Here is a 21,950-nt window from a genome sequence, read left to right as displayed (position 1 = left end):
ACGGGAATCAGACTTGGATGCACTTACCTTTTCCTTCTGGTAACGATGAGGACATCGTTAAAGAGGAAGAAGTAGACCTGCTGCCTTGAGGTGCGCTTCAGGAAGATCCCATTGTCTTCCACAAAGGCAGTGAGCTCCCCTCGCTTCACCATCCAGCGGGAGGAAGACACCAGAGGGAATGGCTGATTGCAAGAGAGAGAGGCGGAGAACGTCGTCAGCAAAACACCTTATTTCCCTGTATGATGGTGACAGTCAATTAAACTTTCCACACGTGCAGTATACGGCACATTAGTCGCTAGAGCGCTAAGTTACACAAAGGTGGAGACTGTCGAATGCTTCACTTTACATATTTATTCTAGTGAAGCACTGTACTGCAGTACAAGAATCTGTGGCTACTTAATACAACACACACTATCAAATACTGCATGTTAATTTGGAGTGATTAGCTGTGTCTTCACTTATAAAGTCCATGTAGTTAACAACAAAAGCTCTTTCTGACAGCACCAATTCCTTGGAGGGTTTGTGGTGTAACCAGAAAATGTGTAATAACAATAATAAAATAATAATAATAATAATAATAATAATAATAATAATAATAATAATAATGTAAGACTTATAGATACTGTGTTAATCTGCTTGTTATATGTTCAATTTGTTACAGTATTTTGTGAAAAAAAAACAAAGACAAAAGCTACAGACAAATATATTGCCGTAAACTACAGTTTCACACACTCGTCTTCGAACTTGAACACCTTAAAATCATGAGAGATGTGATGTGAATGGTGTCACGAAGTAACTGATAACAGCCGCTGTAAATACAGTGCATGTAAATGTACAGCCTTTTAAATAACAGGGCTTTTGTCAGCCAATCCAGATGAATGTAAATATAACCCATGTGTAATCCACCAGAACTTCCCATGCAAAGCGGTCATTAACAGTTTTGATTTATTTACTCTTCTTGCACTTCCTAAAGACTCAGCAGGGAGCCTGGCCTCCCCCCTGTCTCTCCACTGAGGGTTATATAAAGGGTAAGGACAGCATGATCTGAACCAAGCGGTTTAGCTCAGCTTTGTTTTGTGGTTGCGAAAAGCATTGGGAACTTAGCTCCACTATTTATCTGCAGACCTTATATAGCAAATCACTGGTGTCTCAAATTGCTCCTTGAAGTATGCAAGCAGGTAGACTTATTTAGCTGCCTACAAACGTGCCAATTACTGCAATGCCAACTGTGTCCGCCAGAAAACTAATGTTGCACTAGGCCCCTGTGTTTACAGGTGTTATTTTGTATGTGTGTTGTGTTATTATTTAAAACCTATTAGTTTGTAAAAATACAATGTTTTTTTTTTTTTTGTTATTGTTTGGCAGCGTGGACGGGGTTAAAAGCCTGTGTAGAATGTGACCATTTCCAAATTGAATAATTTAGCTTTGATTTGGAGATAGTCACAGTGATTAAAGAAAAACTTACAGCTTTTGTTGTTCAGGGTGGAGAGTGTGTTCAGGGAGAAGGAACAGGAGAGAGATAGAGAAACGGAGACGACCGAAAGATATATGCATGAAATACAGAAAGCAACTGCTACCTACCGGATTGCTGTACCAGCATGGTATTTGTTTTGTGTTTCTAGTGTTTGTGTTCATGCCGTTTTGTTTGTTTTGTTATTGAAAGCGTGTATTATTTAATAACCCTGAGCGAGGCAGCCTCTCAGCCCCGCATGTACTGCCTTTGCTGTGGTTTCATTTTATGGTCTGACATCATCCGTGGTTGGAACTATGAGGCCAAGCAACTTTCAACCCCAAGGCTCATCTATCTGCTGAACAGGTGGTCACACTGCACCTGCATACTCATGCTTGATTTGTACACACCTTTTACATGCAAAGGCATCTACAGACATGCACCAGGTGCTTTAAAAATAGCACAGATTCAGTCAACCATCTCCCAAATAAATAAATAAATCACAAATAACATAAAAGGTATTGAACTGTTGTCAAAGCAACTACCCATGCAAAGAGCAAGTGGAATGTCATACCGGTTTGTATTTCCTTCTGTTAAGTGCAAATCTGACAAATCCCTTTCTTTCACTGCAAAGGGATTTGTACATGAAAATAGGGACATTTCACTTGCGGACGTTCTGTATCTGAGGCTGTGGTCTTTGTTTTAACGATGGTGTGTGCTTGCTTTCCCCAGTACCTCTTCCTTATTCACTGCATTAACACACAGATTAAGTGCTCTGAAACTATCCTTAGGGATTCTGATAATCAATCTTTCTTTATTGTTCTAATAGGGCTCTGGTTTTATGTTGACGACAAGGCAATGACAATACCAAGCAGGGTTTAGTAGCTCAGTATGGATGTACTATTATTAACAGAGCCTTTTAATTCTCGGTTTAGATATTAAAGGTAAGATTAGGAGATAAATCAGCACTGAGAGGTTGACGCAATGGATCCAGCAATAAACTACCACATCCTCCAAGGAAATACACCTCATTAACTTGAGTTTGATAGAGCTTAAACTGCACCACTTTACATCACAAATGAATTTACTAACAATCTCTCTTGGGCACTGGCATATCTTTTTGGTTGCTTTTAAGATCTTAGTTTATTATTCAACATGATAACATTGAAACAAGGCAATATATTACATGCACTGTGTTATTCGCAATGGTTTTCCCTTTTTTCCAGTATGTACCTTGATCTTGAATTCCAGCTGGGAGTTTATAGTGTACATCATTTCTGTCCTCTCCATTGTCCTGGCACCTTCATTACACAGACGGACCAGCTACCACAGAACAAGAAGCAAGATAACAGCCCTTAAGTAACGCAGAATTAAATCTAACTGGTTAAAATGCTAGTGGAACCATCATTTGGTAACACTTTACATTAAGTGTCTCTGATTACTGTGTATTTACATAATAATTCAGATTGGTAGTTTTCATCTTTTGGCATAATATAACCCTAACAATTGTTTACTTACATATATCATACACAAATATTTACACAATTACATTGTAAATATGTGTAACATTGTAAATATGTGCAAGTATACATGTATTTACTAAGCAACCAGTATGTAAATACACAGTAGAGACATTATGTAAAGTACTGCAACAGAAAGATGTAAGCTGGAAATTGCTTGTCAATTATGATTGCAGGTTTAATTCACATGTTCACTGAAACTGAAATAATATGCTTGCGTACATAAAACAGAATTGGAAAACAATGCGTGCAGAATCCAATTCATCCTCACCTTGCTGACAGCCTTAAATGCGCTTTTGCAGAGTTCATACTTGTGCGAGTCTTTTGCCGTTTTCTGACAGATAGTCTGGAATGCAAAAAAATAAATAGCTACAGTATGCATGCAATGCAAATCATTACCACCCAAGCCAATTCCTCTTAGTATATTAATAAACACATTATCCATCCTTTAAAAACATTCAAGCAGAATTCTAAGGTAAAACTATAAAAGACTAAGTCGACGAATGCTTCAGCTTGTGCCTTCTTCAGTGTAAATACATACTTTAGAGCTGCATTAAAAAGAGTGAACAATACAAAAACAGTCACTGCTCACTAAAACTCCTTAGTCTAATGTTCATGGGATCCACTAGCTCAAAGGAAGTTGTGTGCAACTATTCAGAAACAATCATGGGAAATTAAAAGGATCTCAAAAAGTTATTGCCCCTGCACCTATCTAGAAAGTACATGAATGAGTATAAAAAAAAGAAAAAAACCCTAACACAGAGACTACATCACTGTTTTATACGTTTCTGACAAAGCTCACTGAAATCACAAGCATATCTGGGATATAAAAGCACTCTGCCTCTTAGCTGAAACAAAGCCAGATACATTTTCTCAGGACACCACATTGGTTTTAAAAGCATGTCTTGAACACTTGGGAGGGAAGATGCACAAAGTGCAGGAGCCCAAGATTAATGTTCTAGCTGTCTAGATCACTATACAACTGCAAGGCAAAGATTAAAGGGATGTAACAGGAACAGACACGCTTAAACGTAGAATGAATTTAAGCGGGTTCATTGAAGCACCATCCACTAATTTTCAAGTTCATTAAAAATAATACTAGTAGTTGTAAATATATCTCTATGGGCCCTCAACACTTTAAACTCCTACATTAAACACAACATACAAAATATACAGCAGGCCTTTGTGTTCTAGTGGTTAAAGGGGCTTGTTACCAGGAGGATTCCAGTTTCAATCACTGACTCACTGTGTGTGACCCTGAGCAAGTCCCTTAACCTCCTTGTGCTGCATCCTTCAGATGAGATGTAAAACCAAGGTCCTATTGTAAGTGACTGCAGCAGCAGTTGTTGTTGTTGATGGATAGTTCACCCCCTAGTCTCTGAAAGTTGCTTTGGATAAAAGCGTCTGCTAAATGATTAAATAATAATGACAAAATCTCAGTTTTTTTGTTTTCTTTTTGGGAGGGGGGTGGCTTTTTTCTCATGAAAAAGGGAAAAATAGAAAGATGCCGCTACAAGAAATGCAATTTCTATATAGAAATGTGATCTTACATCCATTAAGAGAGGCAGGCGAGTGACTCTCTGCATTGGGAGAATAAGGAAGGAGATCATAGGAAGGTTCCTGCAATCTGGGTTGCTCTCGATTCGAGACAGGACTTCCTTAAAAGAGGGGTTTTTAGTTCTAAAAAGGAAGATAAGAGTTATTAAAAAAGCAAGTTTAGAGACAGGGAACAGTTTCATTCAATAGATTTTATAGAACAGAACATAAGTTGAGCCCCGGGGAAATTATGCCTGTTATTAATGGCTGGTGAAAGCTGATCTAGACTAGATATAGCTGATAATCTACAATTCCAAGCTCTACTTTACTTCAAGATACTCTACCACAGGATGTGTGCCCACATATGTCTCTCTATGATTTAAGACAAATGCTAGCCTTAAGTAAAACTAAAACCATTCTCATGCATTGTCTTTTTTTTTTAGGATCGTAAAGTAAAAAAAAAAAAAAAAAAAGCTTTTTTCACCTCAGAATAGACACTCACAGTACATTATTAGATGCTGCTATATTATTAGGGTACATTCGCAATGAGATTTCACTCACAGAAGCTTCTGGAGAGTCCGCTGCTGGTAAACTTCATTGGAGCAGTACTTGACGTAGGGGTCAAAGGTTGACGTGGCATGCTTTTCAACAATATCACTGACATCATCAATGACAATGTTCTGCTGATGCCTGTCCTCCAGCTCTTTAAAGAACCTAAACAAACACAAACGGGAGTAGAAACAGTTTAACAGTTCAAAGTATAACCCGAGTAACACGGGAAGCACATTTTACAACCCTGACTGCAAAAACTATGAAGTAAAGGATTTGAGAAGAAGATGGTTATTCTGCACAATAGGCACAGCGTTCTATTATTTAAATAAATACTAGGTTAAGCTTGAGGGTTCAAGTTAGGGTAAATGACAACACTACATTAACCTGACATTCTGTCTCATAAAGTGCAACGTTAGGAGTTCAAAATGAAAAGTCAAAGTAAGGTGATACTGTAAAGTAGGGATGGGATGATTTCCAATAACTGTGTAATATCATATCGGACAGAAATCACGATTAAAACAAAAACAAACAAAAAAAAACGACAACTATGCAGACACAATTTATAACATATTTATTTTCTGGGAAAAAAAGGTCATATCACTGCCTTCAAATAATTTAATGAAGCTAAATCACAGATCGCACACTGCTTGGAGTGTTTATCTCTTCCATGAAAACACCTAACTCAGAAGGGCTGAGAAGGCAGCTCCTTAATACAATAAGGAAATACATTGTCCTCTCGCTTGTTCCGGAGACATCTTGGCAGCTTTCCTGTCTTATTTCAGTCCATCTCTACCTTGAACTCCCTTCCATCTATCGCTCCCTGTTCTAGTTTCTTATTAAAATATATAGTTTTTGGTTTTGTTCATGCCTGTTTTGTGACATTACGCCGAGTGCCTCATCATTCAACACACGTGTGAAACCTTGAAAGATTAAAATCCTGTTTTGTGTTATTCGTGACCCTGTACTGCCGAGCTCCGATTGCTAATATCTCAGGGGAGTCTCAACCACCTCCGACAAGCTGCTCCTATTTTCCTGTTTTCAGGATATCGCTCTACAGAAACACATGTGTATGTGAGAGCCTGACATTATTCCAAGCAGAAGTCTATTACATTCTGATAAGATCTAAATAAATATTGAAATTCAGCGTCATGGCATACTATCATTGGTTGGTTAGGTCAGTTAATATTTTTATGTTACTTTTATTTCATATTGAAAAGGTTTATAGAATCAGTACCTAAATCCACAGATCCTGATCAGCACCGATCTTGGTGTATCAAATATTACAGCACAGGGCTACTGCTGTCTAATGAATGTGCTACACTTTAAAGCCTTTTCTGTGGTATTCTGAATAAAGAAATTCAATCCTGAGGTGTTTTTTTTTTTTAAACAGCAGTAATCCATCAATGTAAGCAAACCTGGCTAATTTCCATCCCCAAGCAGGGATACATGTTGCTTTAAAAACTTTGCCACTTGAACCAGCTGGCAGCACAAAGACAGCCATTATCTGGAATAACAAACTCATATATGGAAACATTGGAAAAAAAAAAAAAAAATGCTGAGCAACACAGTGCTGCGCAGATTAAAACAATTTCACCAGCAAATCAGTACCTAAATATTACTAAGTCCACCTTGAACCCTGAACTGTATACCGCATACTGAGTTTCCAGCTACACCAACTGCAAGAAAGATTTAAAAATGACAAGACAAGAAAGTAATTCTTTACCCTTTACCATATCAGTAATCTCCTGGAATATACTTGAGACACTGTGACATAGTGTATGCACTGTTACCTAAATTTATCAACATTATCACCAGGGGTGTTTGTATACATATAGATACTCAAGCTCTAACTTAATTAACAATACATATATTACAGTAGGGGTGGCCAATCGCAGTTCTAGAGGGCCATTCCAATGTAAAATGGAATAATGAATGAGGTTTAAATAGAGCAAATAATCCATTTAAAACCGTGTTGGAACAAAAACCAGCACTGGAAGTGTCAACTTTGGCCACCCTGCACCTTAATATGTGTCATTGTTATTGATTGGTACAACTGAGCCCCCCCGGTGCATGGATCAGCATTGCTACTGCACAAGGGTGTGCTAAAGTATAATCTGCCACCTGTTCTTCAGCCAGAGCCTGCATGCTATATACTGTAACATGCTGACAGCTGGAATTTCTTTTGCATTGAATGCTGCAGTTGGTGTAAGTCTCTCTTGCCGTTTTGCGTGTGTTTATTTGATGGGCGCAACGTTAAAACAAGCGAGCCCAATTAACGAGGCAAGTACCATGAATAAACATACCGTATTTACAGGAGCACCCCCATAAACAATGCTTTTATCAAGCAACACAGAAGGAGAACAATCTAAAGCAAAGAGAAAGAACCAGCACTTTGTTTTTATGGGCGTTTCCATAAATACTGCTGATACGAGAGTAAACCCTCTGCAGTGTTGTAAGAGACAAGGAAACGAAAGCTAAAAGGTGGGTTTGTTTCTGGACAATACTGGAAAACAATTCAAACATCAAGCAGATTGAAAAACTTGCTAGATACGACAGCCTTTGAGATGCACATAGAAAAGTGTTTTTACAGCAGTTCAGCACGGGATTCAGTAGCCATAGTTTTCATGTTTGAGAAAAAAAAAACAAAAAAAACGCTGCGACCTTGAAATATGAGGGCACTGACTGCGAGGAGAAGGGTTGCAACTACCCCAAGCTTGTAGTGACAAGAGTTATGGAATGCATACGAAAAGACTGTTCTTTTATTTTTGTTGGTGTTATTTATTTCCACGTATCAACATTTTACACGACATGCATTAGAAAATCCATTTTGTAGAATTAATACAGTCTGTAAAATACATTTTGTCTCACCGGGTTCCTTGAGATTAAAATCGCAATTTCAAGGCTGTACCATGTAACCAGTCATATGATCTATCAGTAATATAAGATGCAAACTACATAGGAATTAGTACTACTGTGTATAACTTCACTGTAACACTCTCTCTAGGACTTTGTCATAAAGGCTTTGTGGGATATTCTTGATATCCATGGTCTTCATTTGGTGCAGTTATTCCAAATACTTTTTAAAAATCATTTAAAAAGATAAGAATGTTTTATCATTCTGAACTTTACTTGTCGGGAACAACGCAATCAAATGACATGATTTATTGAAATGCATAGAGCAAGCTTTCTGAGGTCATTAAGTTTTTACAAAGGCACAAATCAGAAATATCTTTACCTGGGAAACCTGCCAACAGCACCATTTTCATATATTTTTGCTTAATGCTAAAGTCTACTCAGATAACTTTTACTGGGAAAAGACAGTTGCTTTTAATCTGTATAAAAATAACCGCACAGTTATGTAGATAGACCAGTAGAACTATTAGTATTTTAACCAAACACATGTCATTAAAATGTCTCTTTAGTGTACACAAAATACCAGATTAGACACAGGCAACGTTATTAAAACATACAAGAGATATAAAAAAATACTATAACAAAAAGTATTTTACTGTGGGAGACTGAACTATTTGCCATAATATTTGTTCAATATTAGGCTAAACAGCCCACAAAAACTCTTTATACATATCCAAACGACTTTCTAACGGGGCTTATTTATTTATTTGAGCTAAGAAAGTCGGGTTTAAAGTTATTTTCGACTGAAAAAACATGAAAGGAAGTTGTATCCTTCATTATAGGGATGATATTACCCAGCCTGGAAATATTCCAGCATGGGCAGCTTGACAATGCAGCATGCCTGTCAACATGGGAGCTATGGAGGGTGGGAAGGAACTGGACTTCTTTGAAGCAAACACATTGAAAACTGGCATGATTTGACAATTACACCGATTTTTGTCTGATCGTTAACATCAATTCTCTAATGTATACTTGCATAGACTGCCTTCATAACTACATGTAAATTAGGAATTATAAATAGAAATATTAACGAGTTCATCTGACCAGAGCGTTTCTAAGGATATATTTATGTGTTTCAAGCCGAGTAAAGTAAATGTCAGGGATTGCAACTGCGACATAATATACATCACCATTAGTATCTGAAACCATCTTCCAAAAACCACCTGAAGGCTTTGCAGTCTTACATGCCTGAGCACGGCAGAGACACTATCACAGCACAGAAAGAGAGTTCGCCTTGGAGCTGCACTAACCAAGTTTAAATATGCTTCACACACTGTATGACATTATGCTTTCCTGCAAGCCCCAGCATGGTTTCTGAATCACCAGAAGGCACTACCTCAAAGCTCCTTTCCATTGTGCCAAACACAATACGTCATGAACTTGTCCAAGATTAGTTTAGTATTGTTTAGGTAGTCACCGTAAATGACAGTCACAAATCGCCACCTCACAATGTTCCCTGTTGTGGTATTCTAATTTCATCCAGACTTGAAAACAATGGTTTTGTAGGCTTATTACTATCATCCCTTGTGATGGACATGTTGTGGAAGCACCTGCAGACACATATGTATATCACGCACAGTAGAATATAAGTCGCTGTGGTGCAAACTTTGACTCACTGGATGTTTCAAGTTAATTTATTTATCCAACCTTGAATTGCCAGCATTGTTTTGTGGAGCAGTGCATTGCTTTCAAGTGTTCTACAGCAAATAACAGCAATGTGGTTTTGACTCAGAGTTGCTGCCGGGTTCAGTTTCCTTATGCCTGCTCTACCTTTTACCTGACAACACTTAACCAGTTTAACAAGTTGCAGCGAGCATGCGAAAGGATGCAGCTATACAAATAAATTGTGTACCCTGGATTTAAAGACGTGACACATGTTCTGAACTGCATAAATAACATCTTGGTGTCTTTGTCCAATCAGTCACGAGCAATAACAACTCAATGGAGCACAACTCCAATAATACACTACAGAACACTTAGCTGGTTGCTAATAGAGAGAGTCTACATGACAAGTGCTTGTACATCAGCTGTCTGCAGGTCTTTACTTCTGCCACACCCAAGTAAGTTCTATGCAGGTTAGATAAGAACAGTCTACTCTTGTCAAGTCGATATTAAACTCTAGAGAAGTCTGTAACTAAAAACCCCAAAACAAGAATACATCACAAAAAAATAATAATAATCTGGCTTTAGATACAGTGTTTCACTTGTCCTTCAAAGCCATCTATCATTTCACTGCTGGAGCAGCGAGTCTTCCGTGGGGCTGAACAAAGGCCCCATACAGTAGGTGGAAAAAAAGATTCACTGGATCCTTTTCTATTGACGGCAGTGAGCTGTGAGGCGCTCTGAAAGCCTGGCTGGAATGCTGTTGCCTGTTCCGTTGCTTAAACAATGTGTGTTTTGTGGGGACTCTCATACGTGACAATGCTGTTTGAGGCCTGGCTTCTGATTCTAGCACTGGTCATGTTTTAAGTTACAAAGATGTGTTGAGAGTGCGGCCAAGTGTGTTTCTATGGACTCAGACTGGTAAACTAGAAGATCAGGTTGCCTAATTCAGAAGTGTTCGTAACTCTGTTCAGACTTATATATATATATATATACACACACACACATATACTTAAAAGTAGAAATTTAAATGAACTTTTTTTTTTTTTTATATAAAAGTCATTATGTCATTTTGAGAAATTTCTGAACCTTAAATTCACACATGCAGAATGATTCTTGGAAGGATATACAATGCATTCATTAACACCATTTTTAACACTGCACCCAAAACTAAAACTAAAATGTCCTCAATAGTTCAGTGTTTAATATGGATCACATTTGGTTAGTATGCATGTGCAGTTCAGACAGACTAGTTTCAAAGATTTATCAGCACAATTAGATATAAAGGCCTGTTGGCCTTTTGAATTGTTGCAGTGAATGGCTTGGTGCCATGGCAACAGTTACTACAGAGCTCAATACTGGCAATGTTTACACCATCACATTCTACCTTATCTTTTTTTAAGATCGTTTTATTGACTGCAGTTGAACTTTCTCTTGCAAGAGATTTAAGATGTCTTTTTCCGACATTATGTAAAGGTTGCAGCTTCTGTTCATAGCTGATCTGAAATCTAAATCTATATGGAATCAGACAGGAATATGAGGATCACTGTACATCAGCAATACATCCAATTGCAATAAAACAGTAAACCACTGAAAATAAACCAATGATTTGACCATAGGAACAGCCCTAGACCTCAAATATTACATATTGATTCAGAATAAATAGTATATGTTTTTTAAGAGGGTAAAACATACTGGTTACAAAACACTTTCATCTGTATTGTCATGGTGTTATTTTTATTCACAGGGAATTTCCTTTCAAATAAAGCACAAATCAACCAAAGGCTTTCTTTTAAATTATTGATGCAAGACTGGCAATTCAGAATTCAACAGTTACAATGGGATGAGAACCTAGCACAGACTCCAACCTTTGTTAGTTCAAACTAGTGTTGGTGAACAATGTACAGACGGCAGGAACTGAGCCGAAAAGACAGCTCTTTGTACACTGACAGCGTGTCACAGAATGCCCCTCATACAGTATCCCTGGTTAATTAATGCTCCTGCTCCCAACACAATAATGCACACTGTTGGATGCAACAGCTTTCCTTGTTTCCGTTTCATGGCAAACATACAAACAGATGTTTTTATGGGGAGCATACAGAACATTATACACTGTTGTCATTTCATTTGAGCACAGACACATTAAGGTTTTGAGGAAACCTGCATGTCATCATGACTGCTAATGAAAGCAACAAAGACAGTGATAAAGAACAACAAGACAACCTGCATCATCAGTAAGAGATTCTGCAGGAGCAAAACTTTGGCACATCTGGAGTAATGAAACTGGCAGTGTTCAGGGAAATTCTGTTCCCACAATCCAAATAATCAGTATCTTGCAAGAGCCTGTCAACACAATAACATATCCAAAGCTGAGTTTAAAGGACACACAGTTTTCTTTAACCCTTCCAGTCCCGCATCATATGTTAACACATGCTGTCGGAAATGATGTTGGAACCTCGCAGGACTCCCCGGTCCCAGTGTGAGATGAATGTATATAAATATATATTACAAAAAAATTAAGAAAATTAAAAAAAAAAGTGTCCTGTTCTCATGTATACTCAATAAAGGAATTCCTTCTTTCAGGACTGAAATGGAGATATGCAGTCAGTGAGACAAGCACGAGCATAGTTACATACTGCAGATGCATACAGCCCCCCTGAGAAACAGGCTTCCAGACTTAGATCACAGATAATTGTTTTGGAATACACTTCAGCTGCTTCTTCTTTAATACTCCCAACCCCTATGACTTGCCCAAAGTCTACTGGGCATGTTGGAACACACCATTGTATTTGTTCTTACAGGAATCATATTTTCTTCTGGATTTTAATGAAATTTCCAACAAATCAAAAACGTGTTTAAAACTGCACACCCTAGAAGCTACAGAATCACCATTTGTCCTAATGCTTTCCCAAGCTCCTGTATGACATGATGCAGAATTAACGCTATAGGCAATAGAGGACTTTCTCACACACACCCAAAGACATGGGAAACGGTACGGGAGCCATAACACTGAAACAAGGCAGCTGTTTCAAGAACCACTCCTATTGTATTCTGTGAGACCTGCCTGAATTTCAATTAATATTTATAACATCTCATAATCTGCTACGTTACTTATCTCATGGTTCTAGTTTGCAGCACTACATACACAAATACACTATTTTAGACTGACAGAAGGTGTTCAAAAGTAGCTCTAGAAGATAAATAATCAAATTATTTGCTGCCTTGCGTTTTTCAAACTGGCGGGTATATTATAGATCTTTTCCAGTTCATAAAGTTGTGGACAACTAATGACCCAACAGGCAAACAAATTCACTTTTTAAGTTAATGATAAACTAATTTATGTAGTTTGTGGTACTCAAACCAAAAATAAAACTCATGTGACAAGATGTTGGAAACCTGAAGAAAATGTATTTCTCAATCATTACCCAAGGCAGAGTTTCCCAAAACTTTTTGATTGATGACCCAAATAAACACAGGAATAATGAACCCACAACCCAAAATGATTCAGCATTCGGTATTTGAACTGATTGTGATGTGACTGTGAGAGCACACACAACACTGCGAAATGTAAGCCTGGCCGAGGGAGGGGCTGGGTGAAGACCTGTGGGAGAGAATCTGTTGTTTTTTTTTAATTACCGAGTCAGAGACTGTTGTTAAACCCTTTTATTTATCCTGTTCGTTACTGTTTATTGCATTTACTTTATTAAACTGCTCGTTAAATAAACCGTACATTTGAGACCACATTACTTGCCTGGATTGCTTCCTTAATCTCCACGTTACAATCTCAATTTAAAATTGTGTTACAACATACTGAGTAGCAGTATTTTCAATTCAACATAAAGCATTGCAAACATACCGACAGCAGTCAGTTGTGCAGTTTTTGTTTTTTTGCAATATGCATTGTAACCAGGTAGGATACATTCATCTCCTTCTCTGACACAGTGACTGATTTTTTTAACGTCTTGCTGTTTAGCTAATTGATCATCTTTCTTCTGGAAAAACTTGTGTCCTTTCCCAACGCATCCTGGATGCCGTGTCTCAAGATGCCGATGGCTTAAGGCTTTCGTGAGCCAGTACCTCACAACAAATGATACATGAGGACACGGATTATCCTCATCACCAACGTAAGAAAAACCAAAGTTAGTATAAGATTGTAACTGCAATTTTTGAACAAACAAATGAACTTGACGTTGTCCTAACAAGCTGATTAAAATTGTTGACAAAAGTTTTAGCGAGAAATTTTAATCACTCTGAAAATCTATTGCTTTCTCTTTTTTTTTGGTTCATATTTAAAAGCAGAAGACTGGTGAGAAAACAATCCATTGTTTACATAATCACTGCTAATGATTTGTATGTGAATTGTATTTATTTTGAATATAAGCGTAAGATGTTGTATAGTGAAACAAAATCTTAACAGTGCGCACTGGACATCATATTTTTTAGACTGTTTGGCGACCCATCAGAAACCTGGCCTCGACCCCCACCTTGAAACCCTTACACAACACACTGACTTATATATATAGATATATATATATATATTATATATATATATATATATATATATATATTATATAAAAGACGGTCACTTACCGAACCAGTGAATTTCTTGGTCGACTGTAAGAGAATACCGATAATCACATTGCCTGTGGCAGTTTGTTCCATTTTCTTTTCTAATTTGACAGTCTTTTACATGATAGTTATTTTGTAAAGTATGGCTGTAGGCCGAGTGGGATTCAACATTTCAGGTCTACATTTAAATCGACGCACCAAAAGAAGAAACAGAAAAAAACTGAAAAAATATGCATGAAACCCATTTTCAGAAGTGGACAACACAGTGGCTTGTTAAAATCACAAGAGACTGAAGAAAGTAAGAACATACTTTTTGCTTGCCTCACAGACATCAGCGATGTTGGAGAAGAGGTGATGATTCTCAGTTTTGGTCATCGTTTCGTTCAGTTCACTGGAGTTTTTAAACAACCGAATCAAAATCTCGAGACTGTGCAGGTAGGAGTGCTCTGATGAAATCACTTCAAAAATGGTCTGAAACACACATTGCATTTTTAATTCCACATGCTTGTTAAAGCGTGAACATGTAAAGGTGATTGAGACATGGTGGCAGCTGATTCAAAGTACCACAAACTACAAGAAGCTTTTAAGATAGGCTTAAAAAGAACTGACAGTACTTTCATACAGCAGCAATTGGAGATAAACATTTGTTTCCAAAACCCCTCAAAAAAAAAAAAGAAAATTGAAATTGTTAATTTAAAACTGTGGGGTAAATTATGAGGTATAGTTAAGGTTTTAAAATGTCCGCTCTGCCTGCCCACACATACCACATTCTTCACCCTAGAGGAAACTCCCTCAAGCAAAAACTCCACTGGCATAGTTTCTGTCTGAGAAGCCAATTGGGCATAAGCTTAAGGATTCTGCTGGATTTACTGCTGGTGTTGATCTGCAGGAGTGTGCTGTAAGGCACTTATAAGAATTGCATAACACTTTCAAACACTAGCCAGCGTGTACTCTGGACCACAACTGCACAGCTAAAGGAGAAAATAAAATGTTCCAGTACCTCCTGTCTCTTCCTCTCTTCCTGGCTTAATTGTTGACATATTTCACTCTTTCTGACCTGAAATACAAACAAAAAAGATATTTTTGATTTAACCCCACTAACTGTAGGTCTTAGAAAATGGATGGGAAACGAGGGTTAAAAAAAAACAAAAAAAACTGGTATCCGTTATGTCAAAATGCAACCACACGGCAGATTTTCTTTAACTCAAAGTAAGCAACAGAAATGGATAAGAGGCACAAACAGCCTGCAAGATGCGGGATGTAAATGGATCCGTATCAAATCATTTTCAGATTAGGTTTTGTATATGGAGCTTAAAAAGACTATGCTGGCTCTAGTCTACCCTGTCCCATAACTCGGATTTTACCATCACAAACAATACAAAGCATGAATAGCAGGTTTATCATTTTGCTCCACTTAAAAAAATTATATATATATATATATATATATATATATATATATATATATATATATATATATATATATATATTCTTGAAAATTTAGGACTGTAATGTATTAGGGATCATTTCTAAAAGCTCTGTGGCCTGGAGGTGAAGTGCGTTTTCATATTAAACATAATTCCACCTCAAAACACCTACACAGACTGCTAATTGTGAAAAGTACCTTGGTACACTGTCACCTTTTACTCAGTGTATGACTTTTAGGTTGGATTGGTCAATACGTCTCTGTACTTAAACAGGTTTATTATTAAAACAGAACCATCTGCAGATACATGTACCTTTACAGTCCTTTATCCAGGAAGTGGAAACATCTGTCTTTTTGAAAAGGCTACATTTGACATTTTTGGAAGACAGGGCTGTAGATCTTAGACTAAGAAAAAATAAAATCAGCCAGCCAGCAGGTTTGGGGAGCAAGAGGACTGATATTGATGTCGGTTGCTGCGTCACTTTGAAAGAGGTAAGGGGGGAATCACTTGGATCCTTTAAGACCCAACTTGACAAAGTTTTGAGATCAATCAGCTACTGGGAACCGGGCAAGCTTAGATGGGCCAAATGCCCTGCTCTCGTTTCTACATTTTCTTATGTTTAACAGATTTATTAAAAGATCTTGTTGGCTATGACATCAAAAGACACGCCCCTAAGCTGGTCACCTTTGCAAGCAGAACTTCCCCTCACACCACTTGGAGAAGCAGTGTTATAGGGTACAATATCTTGGCTTCTCTGCACACACAAACATTTATTTGTTTTTTAACCACAAACTTAACTTGACAACTCAAGGAAAGCCCTTTTCCCTGTGCCCTATCTTACCAAACTGAACTGAAATCTTCATATAAAATAAATGGGCAGCATGTGGTTTAGATTAGAAGATAGTAATATCCCACTCATCCGGGTAAAAAGTGTTCCACCCAGATTTTAAGTAAGGTAGAAAGAATGCTTTTGATAGTCTTCATACACTACAGTTTACCTCAGCTGCACCTGAAGAAGTCCACATACTTAGTGAATGGAGCAAATTTACTAAAAGAAAAGCAAAATATTAACAGTAAAGTCACACAGCTCTGTCTTAATAGTCTTCAGCTTCAACCCAACAAAACTGCCTGGCGTTTGCCAGCTGATCCTATTAATCTACATGTCTGGGAGCATTCCACAAATGCTACAGCAGATGCCTGCTTAACCAGGTCCACATGTAATGTGTAAATCAAAAGCACAGGGGCAAAGCTATGATAGCCACTGCCCACCCCATCATAGTTTGTGCCAGTGTTGTGGGTGGAATTCCCATTTCATCATCAAAGCACAATAAAGCCCTTTCACACATTTACACAGAGGAGAACGGCTAATATACACATTTGCTGATTGTGATGGTGTCTGATTTTCGTTTGTTCCTTTGTTTATATATGCAGACGCGTTCCTAAAGTGTTGTACTTCTTTATTTTAATGGGAAGGTGATGTAGCACTTCTGTAGCTCACTTTAGGAAATGCGGGATTCTCACACTGTGAGATTTGTTTCAAGATAGAATATCCGTAAAACTAGTAAACATGATCTCTTCGGAGTTAGTTTGAAACTCAGTTCTACCTTCCTAATAAATAGAAAAATACTAAAGCATGCTAACAGTATCATGGAAGATTCCTGCTCAATTTTTAGAATAGAAACCGTAAACAATGTGTATATACTTAAGCCACAGTGGAGAGTGTTTATAAATAACAAGTCAGGACATAGACAACAGAAAGCTGATGCATCTGTGTTTCCATGAAGCTAAAAATACAAGGCTTGTCCTATGTGTCCTATTCAATAGTTCAGTAGCCACTCACCAAGGTGAGAGGCCAGCATGTTTCCAACCGCGTACACAGCACAGAGTTTTCTTGGTACTATATTAGTACATGAACTCAATGCATTCACAAACACAAAGCTGGTATTAGTTACCTAAGTGGGAATGATCACAGTACAATCAGAACCTGCAAGGTATATTACAAGCCATGTATAAATTACTAGTACACTGTATTTGCAGTCACTTACCACAGAGAGCTGACCCCAAGTGGATCGCAATGGCTTGTACTGAACAACGATCCTTTCATCAGATTTTTGCTCCTTGGGTTCGGCATCCTCATCAGAGTCGTTATGCAGCGCTTTCTCCTTATAGTTTTGATACAACACCGCGTCTTCTGTAACATTGCAAAAATACATTAGTGACGACTGAGGACGTATTACCCAAGAACGAGCGTGAAATCGAACTGAATGTCACCCTTCATTTTAACTCAACTTTTTAAAGTTTTCAGCAAGAATGTATAAATATTGATTGTGTATATTGTGTTCTTTTTTTATTCAACATCATCAACATTCATTAAAACAAAATAAGGGAAATTCAGACCATTTCACACCATTTTCATTAAATAAAATACATTCAGTGCCCGACCAGAGCATTATGGATAGAAAGAAAAAGTGAATTTTCTTATTCAAATGTTCCTTGTTTTAGTCTTGCGTGTCTATTTTGCTTTGCTTTACATCCTCTGTTGTAACCAATACCTGCCTCTTTCACTCTCTATTGAAGTGTTAACAATCTCCAACGTGTTTTTCTTTTTTTTTTATATAAAAGGGGACCTCCTGTTGGGTGCTTGCCATCATTTACAGGCAGGGCGGGTAAAAGTATTTTTAGAGGCAAGTGCGCTACTTATCTAATGGGTATTATTCAGAATATTCCTGACTGTTAAATAATTATGCACTAGTAAAATTAAAACATGGCACAGAGCAGTGTGTTTGACAAAATAATGTTTTTTTACATAACTATTTTTAAATGAGCCTTAGGTCTTTTAACATTACCATTTTAACAAGGCTTTATCTGGTGGACTGCTGTACCAATGTAACAAGTTTGGGAACCCATCCTTTTGTAGGTTACGCTCCCCAAAACTACGCACAATATAAAAAGCAGATCTTAGCGAAGAAATAAATGTAAAGGTTCTACGTAACAATATAAATCCCAGGTTGGACGAAAACCTACAATCCGGTAACAATAAACCACCAAAATTAAATATACAATAGTATATTTAGGATTAAGGTTTTAGTTTGTGACTTGGTGTCGGAAAAAAAATGTAAAGGTTTCTTGTAAAAGATAGCATCAATAGCAATTTCCCGAAAAAAAAAATAAAAAAAATAATGATATATATATATATATAAGGATATATATATATATATATATTTATATATATATATATAATATAAAGCTTGTGAGAATCAATTTCCTTTAGTTTAAGCAAGTGCTGAAAATGACACCTGCTTTAAAAGCTGGTTATCCCAGCCAAGGGGGGGGGGGGGGGGGGGGGGGGGGGGGGGGGGGGGGGGAGACTTGAGGTAAATAGACTGCCTCTGTATTCAAAACAATGTTATGTTCATTGTATTTGTGCTTAACTCCAGTACATTGTATTAACTATCACAATTTGTTCCTATCACATAACACTGAACAGCATAACTGTGTGCCCTCCAATGAGATTTAGCATTTAGAATGTACAATTTGATGCCATATTTTCAAAGTATTTAATATAGTTTTTAATAAGAAAAGAGATAAGCATCTGGTATTTCAGCAAACCAAATGATCATAATCCAAGGTTGGTTGTTCCTCCTTTTGATACATTAGCACGAAGAGTTAGATAGTTCAGAGGTGATGGACGCACCAGGCATCTCTGGTTCATTAAGTGTAAGCACGTACCTTCACTATCGAAAGTGCCCTGCGTAGGTAATCCCTTCTTCTTTTCATTTATGAAACAAGACAAACAAAATAAATCAGGAGATACACTTGTAAATGGTCATTCTCAAATGCAACGTGACTTCTGCAGTTCTCACTTTATTGTGAGCATTAGAGGTAGCTTTATTTAACTTTTGTGGTTCTATAAAAAAGACTTTGACACTTCAGAATCCAGGCTTATTGCCCATTTGCTAGGTCACAGTTTGGTCCTAGTTTTCACACTTACCAGAATGTCAACAGATGTCACCAGATCCTTCGACAGCAATTAAATTCAGCTAGTTCAGTTTACATATTTACTGAAATACCAATATCAAAGGAAATGTATCTTGTAGCATTTACTGTACTATTTTCAAAGGTATTCAACAGGCTGGGCAAAGTACAGTTCTGCTATAAAGCATGCCCACAGCAGCTGTATTGAGGAAAAACATAAATGCAAGCATTGAAAATGTTAGGAAAAGAAATGTTTGACTGTGTTCCAAAGAACCTGTGGTACTGGAATCCTGTACTTAACTAATTTGTAAATTGCTCAGTTTAAGGTTGGCTAATAATTCTGAATTACTTCCAACACTAATTAGTCTGCACTTGAACTTGAGTTACACATGGAGCAAGACAGCTCAGTCTACCTTTAACCCAGGCTATTTCTATTGTAAAAACCATCACTATCTGGTGCAAATTCAGTAAAACTGGCTTTACACTGGCTAGCTCCTAAACATTCTTATCAAGGTGATGTGCTGCAAGGTGGTATTTGATACTTACTTTGCCCTTTCCCAAACTGGAACTTTTCTCCTTGTCCTCCTCCACAGATCTCAGGATGGGATGCGACAGTCTGTTTCCCTTTTTCCCATTAGGGGAAGCACCGTCAAAGTCAATCCCGCTGACAACTGCTCTTCGGTAGGAAGTGGTCCTTAGCCCTCGCTTCAGGGTCCCAGGGCTGTCTAACTCCGAGTCTGTCTCCCGTTCAGCATCTCCGAAAGGGAAAAATGAGCTGCTGCAGGTCTCGACCATGCTGAGGGAATGCAGAGTCCTCTTATTGGGGTCTAAGAGATTCTGGTTGCTCTTAGTCACTTTTGATGCCAGTGCTTTAGGTATGAGCTGCTGTATTCCCATCTTTAAGGCTGCAGGGCTGTTGGTGCTTAATACTACTGATGGGGTTTTGTCTGAGCTCTGTGAGGTAGTGGGAAGTTGTCTTTGGTGTACTACTTTTTCAACCGGGGAAGACACTGAAGTTTTCCTTACGTTTTCAAGAACCTGAGGTGCCTGCTGGAATGGAATGTCATTATTATTATTGGATGGTATATGAGCTGTCCTTGCAAGCAAGTCTCCTGGATCTGAGCTGAAAACAACCTGGTCCCTTTCTTTTGTCAGGGTCGCCAGGGGGCTGGAGAGCCTTCTCTGCAAATCACTTTTGTTATCAGGGGACAGAGTTTTCTCATTAGAGGAAGACCCGATGTCACTGTTTTTATTCATTTCCAAAGTCTGTGGCGGTTGGTTATCCACTTGTTTATGGTCCTCTGATTTCCGCTTAGTGAAAGAGAACTTTCCATTGGATAAACGCCCAATGCTTATGCTGCGAACTACACGAGCTGCGCGGGTGGGCTTGCTCATTACATGCTTCAGAACCACTGACCCCCCAGGGGAGGCGACTATCTTTTCTGCCGGCTGCGTCAAGGTAAAGGCACATCTATCCTCTACGGGGAAATCAGTCATTGTGACCCCGTCGATCTGGTAACTGAGAGGCCTGGCTTTAGGTTTACTGGGATCTCTTGAGCCAGCATGGTTTGCAGATCTTCTTTTCCATAGAGGCATGATGGCACTGTTGGATACATCCACATCATAACTCCCTTCCATAATTTATTTTCTCAGTGGTTAGCAGAGAAAGGCACATAGCAATCCAGAAGTAAAACGGGCATAAAATTAAAAGTCCACTGGCTACTGGTGAAACTAGGTAAAGAAAAGATCACATATCAATATACATACTGTCTTTCTCAAAACATCCCATTAACTGGGATGTGTAGTCGTACAGATTTAAATACGATTCAGTTTTCGTCTACTGTTAATAACTTTTGAGACTTCATGATTCCCTGCGATATCACAATAAGGGCATATTTGAAATCTGTTCTACAAGCTGGTCAAACAAAATACGCAGCAAATTGCAAAATGCAAGCTTATAGCTTCTAAACCTGGTTTAAATTCATATCAATGTTACTACGCAATATCAGCGGAGTTAAAGTAAGTGCGGTCCTTATGCCGGTACAGAGAACACAAACACTACAGTCCTAAAACTAAGAACCGAACTGCCCTATGCAAACTTCAGTTTTTCAGTCAAACTGTCTTGTCTGCTATCATAATGAAACATATGCCGTTTGTTTGTTTTTAACAACTATTTATGGTGCAAATTAAGAGTGATCCAAAAACATAGCTGTACTTACCGGTACCATTCTCACTCGTTTTGTTTACAACACGTCATTTCTTGTGAGTCTCTGTCGATATATCCATGCCTGCACTGTGTGTATGCGACCGGAGTAAAACCAATGTTTTTTAAAGAATCAGACTACTTCTCTAAACGAAGCTGAAGCAGTGTTATCTTTCCTAGTTCACCCTGAGACGGCAAAGTTCTCT

At 38.0% G+C, this 21,950-nt stretch overlaps 1 protein-coding gene across 3 annotated transcripts in view; it reads right to left on the bottom strand.

The window, feature by feature from the left end:
• The window catches only part of LOC121326754 (rho guanine nucleotide exchange factor 26-like), a 38,143-nt gene extending 16,211 nt beyond the window's left edge, over positions 1–21,932 (bottom strand). The window contains exons 1-11 of one of the 3 annotated variants that reach the window (XM_041270212.1): positions 21,761–21,932; positions 20,088–21,272; positions 19,296–19,335; positions 17,612–17,757; positions 15,143–15,199; positions 14,453–14,613; positions 5,068–5,220; positions 4,521–4,650; positions 3,242–3,316; positions 2,684–2,773; positions 28–182 (exon numbers count right to left, since the gene is read on the bottom strand). In XM_041270212.1, the coding sequence (XP_041126146.1) occupies positions 28–182; positions 2,684–2,773; positions 3,242–3,316; positions 4,521–4,650; positions 5,068–5,220; positions 14,453–14,613; positions 15,143–15,199; positions 17,612–17,757; positions 19,296–19,335; positions 20,088–21,179 (2,099 nt within the window). In that variant the 5' untranslated portion in view covers positions 21,180–21,272; positions 21,761–21,932. The remainder of the gene's footprint in view (positions 1–27; positions 183–2,683; positions 2,774–3,241; positions 3,317–4,520; positions 4,651–5,067; positions 5,221–14,452; positions 14,614–15,142; positions 15,200–17,611; positions 17,758–19,295; positions 19,336–20,087; positions 21,273–21,760) is intronic. The other 2 variants (XM_041270213.1, XM_041270215.1) reach the window with 2 other exon arrangements.
• Between the last annotated feature and the right edge of the window lie 18 nt (positions 21,933–21,950).

The sequence above is a fragment of the Polyodon spathula genome, chromosome 14, assembly GCF_017654505.1.
Source record: "Polyodon spathula isolate WHYD16114869_AA chromosome 14, ASM1765450v1, whole genome shotgun sequence".
NCBI lineage: Eukaryota > Metazoa > Chordata > Actinopteri > Acipenseriformes > Polyodontidae > Polyodon > Polyodon spathula.
This window is presented reverse-complemented; position numbering and strand designations above follow the sequence as displayed.